This window comes from Chiloscyllium plagiosum, chromosome 14 (assembly GCF_004010195.1).
Source record: "Chiloscyllium plagiosum isolate BGI_BamShark_2017 chromosome 14, ASM401019v2, whole genome shotgun sequence".
Taxonomy (NCBI): domain Eukaryota; kingdom Metazoa; phylum Chordata; class Chondrichthyes; order Orectolobiformes; family Hemiscylliidae; genus Chiloscyllium; species Chiloscyllium plagiosum.
Window position 1 is genome coordinate 38,490,515 of NC_057723.1, and position 11,053 is coordinate 38,501,567.

At 38.0% G+C, this 11,053-nt stretch overlaps 1 protein-coding gene and 1 long non-coding RNA gene across 3 annotated transcripts in view; one reads left to right on the forward strand and one right to left on the reverse strand.

Moving 5' to 3' along the window:
* The window catches only part of LOC122556651, a 50,914-nt gene that overhangs the window by 34,068 nt on the left and 5,793 nt on the right, over positions 1–11,053 (forward strand). Inside the window, exon 2 of one of the 2 annotated variants that reach the window (XR_006313592.1) lies at positions 8,912–8,959. This is a non-coding gene — a long non-coding RNA (uncharacterized LOC122556651). Of the gene's footprint in view, positions 1–8,911; positions 8,960–9,053; positions 9,237–11,053 lie in introns of those variants that run through there. The other variant, XR_006313593.1, reaches the window with a different exon arrangement.
* The window catches only part of LOC122556650 (electrogenic sodium bicarbonate cotransporter 1-like), a 117,099-nt gene that overhangs the window by 2,769 nt on the left and 103,277 nt on the right, over positions 1–11,053 (reverse strand). The window contains exon 21 of the mRNA XM_043703637.1: positions 6,925–6,989. Coding sequence (XP_043559572.1) covers positions 6,936–6,989 — 54 coding nt within the window. The 3' untranslated portion in view covers positions 6,925–6,935. The remainder of the gene's footprint in view (positions 1–6,924; positions 6,990–11,053) is intronic.

Genomic DNA, 11,053 nt, shown 5'->3' on the forward strand with positions numbered 1-11,053 from the left:
CCCACCCCCTCCCATTTATCTCTCAGCCCCCTTGGGTCACCCCCTCAGTCCTGATGAAGAGCTGATACTCGAAACGTTGATTCTCCTGCTCCTCAGATGCTGCATGACTGGCTGTGCTTTTCCAGCACCACACTCTGACTCTAATCTCCAGCATCTGCAGTTCTCACTTTCTCCCATTCACCTCCCACCATGTCCCTAAGAAGGCTGGAAAAATCTAGTTCATGGAATCAGGGCAACAGATGGACAAGAGCATACCAGCACTGTTTTCCCAGTCCACCTTCACTGAAAATGGTAACAGTGTCGGTTCAAAGCCATAGCAAAGCCATAGCATAGAGGTTATGAGGAACCAGGTGTGTTCCTAATCTGTATATCACTAAGGACAAATGCAGTCAGGTACAAGCTTGACCAAAAATGTTCACATTGATGGGATTTTGAAGAAATGATGGAGGATCACATAACCAAAAAAAACTATCTGAAGGATCCCAATAAAATCTTATATCTCAGAGAATAACTGAAATACTGAGGTAAATGATAATAAATTTTTAAGAGCTGTGATGTCCTTCGTTTGAAGTCCAACAGAAGACATGAATCAATTTTTGATATTTTGTAACACATAAAAAGAACTTCTGAGAAGATGTTAGGAGATAAAAAGGGAACTGAATTTATACTCCAAGTCTTGACAAACTATACTATTAACTCTAGAAGTGCTTAATTTGTTTGATAATTTTTGTTTAAAAATGTGAAATCTTGTCAAATTTCTGGAGTGAAAAAATAGCTATATGTTTTCTCTAGGAATAGCGAGTCTCCATGTGCAGAAGGAGTTTTGTTATAATAATGTCAGCTTGCATGGAACTGGGACCTGAGTCTAGAGTACCACAGATGTTGTCTCTCAGCATTGCTTGTATGTAGCCTTATAATTCCACCTGATGAAAAAACTGCGTGAATCAGAATCCAGGGTGAAAAATGGCTTGACAGACCATAAGTTTTATTTTTGCTACTGTTTATTATTATTGTCAATCACAGAATATCTTTGCAAGTGCCTGCTAATGTGCTTTTAACAAAAAAAAAGACCAAAGCTTATTATGCACGAAAGAAAAAAGCTATTTTACACATTGGTAGAAATATTTGAAATGGTCTTATGACACATATTAGTATTAGAGATACAACTGTTTTATCCTCAACTATAACCTTACATATATGCAAAACTCAGTGAATGGTCATTCTGTTTCCAGTTTAAATTTCCTTGTTCAGCACATATCGACACAGACATCAAGTTTCTACACTTTTGCTATAAATTCTGTGTCTTACAATTGTGTACTTCACAACCACCTGATGAAGGAGCAGTGCTTCAAAAGCTAGTGCTTCCAATTAAACCTGTTGGACTATAACCTGGTGTTGTGATTTTTAACTTTGTTCAGTGGGCACAGTGGTATTTGGTTTCTTCCACAAATCTTGACATTTCACTTTGGTCAGTGTCTGTTCCAAATTACCTTAAACAAACTGCTAACATAGCTCATTTATTTCTTAATTTGGATTCTTAAAACTCCTCTTCCCCAGCCCTCTGATTCTGGAGATGTTCTATTGCTGACGTATAAGACTTCTTTTCAACCCAAACAGCATTAGAGAATACTAAGCAGACAGCATCTTTGTTGCCATAGACCTGTTCTCTTTGACAAAAGCATGCATACTGTCTAATCAACTTTCTGGATGGTTCTCTTTTTCCAAAAAGAAACTTGTTCCTGTATCTTATCTGTCTTTGGGGTGAATTTGCATTTGCAGAATTGTATGTGCAGATACATTCTATTTTGTTCAAAAAGCACACTATCTGTAGGCAGTCAATATTTTGTATAATTCATTTGACATTTTATAAATTCCTACTTTGGAAATAGAACCAGTCTGACTCAAGATTGGAATACAGACAGACTCTAACTTCACGCCTTTAATGCATTGTCTGAGCTGAGATATCACCTTTTTTAATAAAGTCTTAAGTTATCTTGGGAATGTGACTTGAAATAAGGTCTGGGATTTACATATTAATGATTCGAAACCGGCAACCCATTCTAAAAGATGAAAGACCGAACAGCAATCTAGGTTTGTTCAATACATCGCATCAGTTGTATGACACTATGATCTTTTGCTATAAATTCTGTGTCCTATGATCCTACTCCACTAGCTACCTGATGAAGGAGCAGCGCTCCGAAAGCTTATACTTCCAAATAAACTGTTGGACTATAACCTGGCGTTGTGTGATTTTTAACTTTGTCCACCCCAGTCCGACACCGGTACCTCTACATCACTGTTTCCTTTTGTCATAGGACACCTTACTGCTAGGCAAGGATCCATTTTTTTTCCTCTCTTCTACCCTTGCTTTCTAAAGCGTTGAAGTATTTTCCTCAAGGTAATTTTTTTTAAAGACTCACTTAAATGGATCTCATCTATTTTTCTGCAACCTTGCACAACCCACAGAACAAATCAAAAATGAAACTAAAAGCATATCTTCCCTTCTCAAAGCATGTAACAAAGAAATAAAAATCAAACTTAAAGCTGTACATGGTTCTGTCCATTTTAGAACACAAATTTCCAAATAATAATACTATCCTGTGAAACCTTATCACAACAGTTATGTTAAATAAAGCCTGTTAATGTTCTCACCTAAGTGCAGATCTTACTACGGTTTCTTCCAGGTAATAACTGGGTGTCAAATTTCCCTTTAAAGTTAATCATCTCTACAGATATCAAGAGGACGAAGGTAACTAGATGCCATTGATTTTTTTTAAAAATCACCAAGAAATCCAGCAGGGAATTCATAAGAAATGTCTTTACTAAAGAAATGGTAAAAATGTTAACCTCACCGCCACACGGAATGGTTGAAGTAAATAACATGGATACTTTTAAGGAGGAATTAGACAAGCAAATGAGGGAAAAGGGGACAGACACAGTCACTGTGGTCAATCAAAAAAGATGGCAGGAGGCTCAAGCGAAGCATAGACAATAGTATGGACTTTTCTGGGCTGAATAGCCTGTTTCAGTGACAGACATATTACATGCATGTGTTTTCCATCTTTTTTACTATCTTCTATTGTGGCTCTCAGTCTCTCACACAAGAATAACTGTCAAGCCTCTACTTGCTGCTGTTCTCTAATGTACTTGTATGAGTGCTGAAATATAATTTCGGGTGGACCTCTTCAGTTGTTCTGCTGTCAGACTCTCATATTGCCTGAGCTCCATGCTTTGCCTGGGGGTCTCACAAATCTCTACATCTTGCTGACTGTGGAAGCTTTAAAACAAAAATCAGCTGACTGGGAGTCCAAGTTTAATTTCAAATGTACCAATGTTACAGTTCCTTCTACAGCCCCATGTCCCAGGTATATCTAAAAATGATTTGTTCTTGATTCTAATGACAACACTGGGAAATCGATTCTCACTCAAATTTACTTTCTCCATTTACTTTGATTGAACAAAAATATCTCCAATAGTTTCCATTTGAGTTGGAATGTTGCTTTCCTTATTCTTACCATATAACATATTCAATTTATATAATACTCCCTACAAAGCATAATTTATGTTAAAGGGATAAGCAATAGAATCAGCCATTGTAAATGAGTTAAGCAAGATCACAAAAGCTTGTCAAATGGAAACTTGAGTGGAAAAGAATGTATGTTATACAGAAATAAGTATATATTGGTACAAGTACAACTACAGCACAGCTATTTGGTCCTATGACCCTGCTAGTGGATTTCATGAGGCAACAATAATGTGTTTTTTACTCCAATGGAGTAACTTGTCTCTGATGATCTTTTCTTCATGATGAGAAATCTGATCTTTGCTCCAGACTGACTCTTAAATGATTTGACAAAGACCAGGAACTTGAATGGGGACTCTGTGATACAAATTAGAATTGCTACAGCATAAATGCTTGTGCAAAGAGCTGTAAATGATGAAAGGAGCCTGGTATGTTAATATATTTCTTAAGGTATTATTAATTACACTCATTACTAATTATTTTGTTCAATTAATGTTCTAAGTGCAGGAGTAGACCATATAGCTCCATGATGGAAATGTGTTGCTGGAAAAGCGCAGCAGGTCAGGCAGCATCTAGGGAACAGGAGAATCGACGTTTCGGGCATTAGCCCTTCTTCAGGAATGCCCGAAACGTCGATTCTCCTGTTCCCTAGATGCTGCCTGACCTGCTGCGCTTTTCCAGCAACACATTTCCATCTCTGATCTCCAGCATCTGCAGACCTCACTTTCTCCATATAGCTCCATGAGCCTGTTCCACAATTCCAGTACATCATGGTTGATCCATTTGCTTGTTGTTGCTCCATATCACTTAATAGCTTCACCTAACAAAAATCTATCAATCTCTGTCTTGAAGATGTCTGCCAATCCAGTCATGATCTTTTGTTAATGTGATTTCCAAATTTTAATTTCCTTTTCTATGAACAAATGTTCCCCGATTTTAGTCCTATTTTAATTTAAGAATGATTCCTCTTTGTTCGGGATCTTCCCAAATTGATTTTCTGCATGCAATCTATTGAAACCAGTTATTGTATAATTTTAACTGTTTCAATGAAGTAATTCCTGAACTTTCTCAATTGGCCCTGGGTAGTGTTGTAAAACAGAGACCTAGGGGTTCAGGTACATAATTCTTAGAAATTTGTGTCACAGGTTGGCAGGGTGGTTAAGAAGGTGTTTAGCATGCTTGCCTTCATTGCTCAGACTTTTGAACATAGGAGTTGGGATGTCATGTTGAGGTTGTTACAGGACATTGGTGAGGCGTCTTCTGGAATACGGTGTTCAGTTCTCGTTCCCCTGTTTTAGGAAGGATGTTATTAAATTGGAGAGGGATCAAGAAAGATTTACCAGAATATTTCCATGAATGGAGAGTTTGAGATATAAAAATAGACTGGAAAGGCTAGAAAACTTTTCACTGGAATGTAGGAGGTTGAGGGGTGACATTATTGAGGTTTATAAAATCATGAGGACATAAAGAAGATAAATGACAAGGGTCTTTTCCCTAGGGTGGTGGAGTTCAAAACTAGGGGGCAAAGTTTTAAAGTGAGGAGAAAGATTTAAAAAGGACATAAGAGGCAACGCTTTTACACAGAGAGGGGTTCATGTGTGAAATGAACTACTAGAGAAAGTGATGGATGCAGGTACAGTTATAATGTTCAAAAGACATTTGGATAAGTTCATGAACAGGAAACATTTGGAGGGATATGGATCAAATGCAAGCAGGTATGACTCGTTTAGTTTGAGAACATATTCGATGTGGACTGGTTGGACGAAAGAGTCTGTTTCTGTTATATGACACTATGACTTTAAATGTAAAGACAATGTCTTTATATTTTTCTGTGTTTTTAATTGTGGACAAAAATAAGAAAGGAAATGTATAAACACCAATGATTGCTGAATAATTTGAATGGAAGTAACCTGACATTCATTGTCAACACTGTTTATATAGCTGCTGTTTCCAACAGTGTTTGGAATGTAGTTTGCAAATGAACTGAAGCTGTAAGGTTATATAAAAATTGAGCTTTGGTTGCCAGCAAGTCGTTGATTGGTCTGTGGACAAGTGATCAATTATCGATGATTCTGTCTCCCAACAGCTATATGATTGGTTCTCAGGTATCTGAAGAGTTTGGGGGCTGTGAACAAGATCATAAAAAGCCTTCAGATGACCACCAGTTCAGACATTCCTACTCCTCCCTGCAATAAAAGTGATTTTAAGCCTGAAGAAAACCAATTTATCTTCCCTCCAACAGTTGTTGTAAGCCGTGACTTTTAACTAATAAATGTGAATCCACCCATTTGCCTCCTGTAAACAAATAAAAACATCCTCACAAGACAAGGAAGCAGTGTTTCGATCAGCACAAGAATCATCTCAGCAGATGCTTGTGAGCAGAGACAACTGAGCTTTTTCCCCTCTGTCCATAATGTACCTGTGCACATCTGCGTGTGAATGTGGGGTGTGTGTGTGTGTGTGTGTCAGGAGCATTGTCGGAGGAGATTAGCATTTTAATTAGTAAAGTTATATGCTAATAGTTAATTACCTGTAGCTCAAGTCAATTTACTTATAATAAAGTTATTCTTGTTGCATTCAAAAACCTGGTCCATACTTTTTGTACCCCTCAGTCTAAAAGCAAGTGAATGAGGGAATTTTGCATGCTTCTATGGAATCCTTCACTTTGGAGACAACTCCAAGAATAGTAGGGTTTGATTCCAGCAAGTTCACCCAGTGAAGCATAAGACAAGGGAGCACAAATCAAGTTTATGCAATTCATTCTGACTGTTATGCTGTGGCTTGTCTAAGAATATCATACCTTTCCTGAGGCACATCATCCCAACCAAAACAAAATATTTAAATGGGGTCTGTGATTACAGAGTGAAAATGTACACTTCATTGTGGATTAGCAGTGTGAAAGTAAAAGATAATCAAAGGAAGATCAATTGCTATTGCCACACATTGAATTCACATGGATTTCTGCAAAACAGAATCATAATCCTTTTCACATGCCTGATCCAGTTCCCTGTCTTGCCTTCTTGGAGCTTACATTCATGCATTTCTCTCAGCCTTTGCACTGTTGTTATTGAAAGATTGCACAGAAATTTCATTGAAAGCAAGAAACTCAAGTTCTAAGAACGCATGGTGATACAAATGCAATTAGAAACTTCATTCACATTTTCATATGTAGTGATGGAAGTAATTTATAAAAATAAATGGATAGATTTTTGAAACATAGTTAGATTTTTTTAAATGACATGGCATACATCAGAATTTCAGTTCAAAACTTCATTTTCATTAAGAAATGTTTTTCAGTGATTCAATATGATTTATTTTACTGTGAGACATAGTTTCATAGTTAAAAGGTTATGTGCACAAGGTATGCAGGTGGCGATGAACTGGTTTGGTTGTTTACTTACCATCTTTTCCTTCAATTCACAGAGATATTTATATCACAACCTTTTTGTAAGTATAGGTATTCAGACTAAAAAGGAAGAAAATAATTCACACTCAGTTCAACTTTAAACCACAATTTCATTTGTTTAGAAATGTTAATGTAATTCATACAGACTACTAATTCTTTTGTTGCAGTTTTGTGTTTCATGTATTCCTCTGCAGTTCTGACAGCATTGATTTATACCAAAACATAGATCTATGGCATTTTTGTGAATTTATAAACCTTCACATGCAAGTTTACAAAGCCTACACATATCACATAATGATATGCAATCATTTTAATACCACCTATGGGCAATTTTCAGATGGGAGCGGAACAATATCTTTCTTTATTTTCATTCATGGGATGTGGGCCTCACTGGCTAGATCCAAATTTATGTTCCATCACTATTTATCCTCATGACAGTGATTGTGAGCTGCATTCTTGAACAACTGCATGGGGTAAATACATTCAAAATGCTGTCAGGGATTTCCAAGATTTTGATCCTGCAACAATGAAGGGCGGGCAATACAGTTTCAAATAAGTTGGCCTGTGGCTTAGGGGGAACTGGTGGGTGATTGTGTTCTCAGGCATCTACTGCCATTCTCCTTAAAGATGATAAAGATCATATGTTTGGAAGGAGCCTTGGTGAGTTGGTGAAGAACTCCCTTAAGTGCCAGGGGCTTGGATGGGGGGAGTTTCTTAGGTGTGTCCAAGCTGGTTTCTCCAAATAATGTGTAAATAATCCAACTAGGGAAGGGACCATACTTGACCTGGTAATGGGGAATGTGCCTGGCCAGATGGTTGAAGTTTCAGTGGAGGATTACTTTGGGAACAGTGATCATAATTCTGTAAGTTTTAAGTTACTTATGGATAAGGATAAGAATAGTTCTCAGATGAAAGCACTAAATTTGGGGAAGGCTAACTAGTACAATATTTGGCAAGAACTGGGGAAAGTAGTTTGAGGGGCGGGTGTTTGAGGGTAAATCCACATCTGGCATGTTGGAAGTTTTTAAAGGAGAAACTAGACAATTATGAGGGATTTCAATGAGAAGGATAGTAGACTGAGATGTCCAGCTGGATGGAGAGAAAAAAGAGCAAAAGAAGCAAAATGCCCCTCACAGATGGTCTTGGTTTTACAGTCAAAATATGGCATATTATCTTTGTCATTTTGAAATTTGTGGTTTGAACACTTAGTGTCACAAATTAAAAGCACAAATTAAAATTGATCTTGTGGTATAGGATAATGGCATAATGGGTGGCTTGGCAAAAATTGGATAAAGACTTGTGGGACAAATTCAAAACAGTATTGCTCCTTCAAAAGGAAAATATTTCTTCACTTACTGGAGAACTTGAATATTTTAGCAACAGACATTGTGATTAAGTGTATACTCATCTAAAACTCATTAATTACATCAAAAATATTATATTTTTAATTACATGATATCAATTAGTTTCTGGCTTCAACTTCATGATCCATTACTGAGTTAAGTACATCAAACCTAAACTTGTAATAATCTGAATCATACCTATAAATTGAACTACAGTTATTTAACATTGTCACAGAGTTACATCATTATTACAGCTCAGAAAACCAATTGGCCCATTATGTTGCGCTAGCTCCTCAAATGAACAAATCAGCTAGTGCCAATCCCCCACCTTCTTCCTTTTCAGATCATAATCCAATTCGTTCTTGAATACCTTAATTGAATCTCAGGCAGCACATTCCAGAGTTTAACCACACATTCCATGAAAAGGATTCTCATCACGTCTCCACTGTTGCTTTGTCAATTAAGTTTTAAGTTGTTAAGTTTTTAAGGATGCCTTAAACTTGCTTTTCATATTATAACATAAAATATTTTCTTGTGAGAAACAAAATACAGAATATTTTATATGACTTGTTCTAAATTGATTTAGTTCTCAGACATGTAATTTTCTTGAATGCTGTCTCTTGCCATCTGTTTTGACAGTTACCCCTCTGGATCGAAACAAGCAGATTGACTGCTCTCCGGCCTTAAGTAAGCTCCCAGTTCCATGTGTGAATACATTGGCTGCTGAGTGCGCATGTGACTGAGTTTAATGCTTCCACTTACACATCTGTCTGCACACCAGTGGATTGGCTGCTGTCTAAATCTGCCTGTAACTAGTCCATCTGCTGTCTGCACTTTCTCCAGCTGGCTGGTTGCTCAGTCATGCTGTCGATTGGACATGTTTGACAGTCAAGTGTGTTTGACAGGCTGAATACAACTGGGTTGATTCTATCTTTGATTAGACAGAGTGGATCTCTCAGATCAGGTTGGCTGCATGTGACTATTTGCTGTACATAGTTGTAATGACAGTGTGCAACGTGGCTGGCCGTGTGACTGAGTTGTCTGCAAACTGGATGTAATAAAACTATGTAAAAGAGTGCTCCGTATTATTTACATTCAATTTATATGTAGCTCTGCTTATTAAGGCCAAAGCCTGTTCATTTTGGGGAGAGATTTGCATGTAGATTCACGATCAAAGAAAGACAGATTGCGCATGTAATTAAATTCATGATTTTCTTTTAGAGAGGTTTAATTTCAAGAGAAATGAGTAAGCATTGACAAGAATTACAGAGGCTTGTGCTGTTAACATTTTCTAGCAAGGATATGCTATTTTCCAGCGACACACTGTGAATAAAAATCTGACACCAGAGATTGTCAAACACAATGAGCTGCATTGCAACTAGGAGCTCAGCTGTGAAACTGAGCTGACTGTCTGACACACATTCAGTTCAGGATTGAAGGGATCAGCTCTGTTGAGAGCTTAATTTTTCTCAATTAAAATGTGGAAAAATATAAAAGCCTATTTGAATATAAATACAAAATATTTCATTTGTAACTCGGAATACTGTGTTCTGTTCTTTGAACTGCTAGATGTGCTGTATTTTTAGGCCAGCCCAGTGCGAAATGAGGCAGAAGGGAGGGTGACGAGAATGGTTGTGCATTGCACTTCCCCCGTGCACCTCAGCAGGGTGGAAGCTGCCTGCAGACCAGAGCCACCCTATTTTATTTAGGCTTTCCTATTTTAATTAGATGTCTCTTTGGAATCGAATTCCAAAACTGGAACAATGCTCCTTGTGGTTTGCCTTAGCCATGTCATAAGGCAGATACTGCAGTCACCTACCTTACGGCAACTTCAATAAAGACCAAGTACAAGCAAGACTATTATCTCATGAGCCCATAACGTGGTGTCAGGAGTGGGATGTGAGCCCATTCCCCTATACATTTGTCAGAGTCGAGCTGAGATTGAGTGTTAAAGACCTCAATCGAAGCACAGCTACTAAGGACAGGGCCATAGGATTATTCAGACCCACTGAAGGCAACTAAAATCCAGAGGAAACAAAAAAGTAAGCTACAGAAGAAAGTACTGGATAAGAAATAAATGGCTGAAAATCTTCCTCTTCCAATGCCAACCAATTGGAAAGGTCAGATGAAGCAGAACTGGCAGTTTTTCCACATACAAGATCAGAAAAACAAAATTGTAACACATTTAATTCACACACTAGAGCACCTACAAGTAGCTACTCTTCCATCGTTGCTAGCGAGAGACTGTTACAAAGCGTATTCCACCCTTAATCTCTCCGAAAAACAAATCAGAAATTTTGAAAGCCTCTAAGGCATGCTTTGAACCGGAACTGATCACAACTTATGAAGGGTATCTGGAGTCACAGGGTCATCGAGATGTACAGCATGGAAACAGACCCTTCGGTCCAACTCGTCCATGCCGACCAGATATCCCAACCCAATCTAGTACTACCTGCCAGCACCCATCCATATTCCACCAAACCCTTCCTATTCATATGCCCATCCAAATGCCTCTTAAATGTTGCAATTGTACCAGCCTCCACCACTTCCTCTGGCAGCTCATTCCATACACGTACCACCCTCTACGTAAAACAGTTGCCCATTCGGTCTCTTTTAATTCTTTCCCCTCTTACCCTAAACCTATGCCCGCTTGTTTTGGACTCCCCCACCCCAAGGGAAAAGACTTTCTCTATTTATCCTATCCATGCCCCTCATAATTTTGTAAACCTCTATAAGGTCACTCCTCAGCCTCCGACGCTCCAGCCTGTTCAGCCTCTCCCT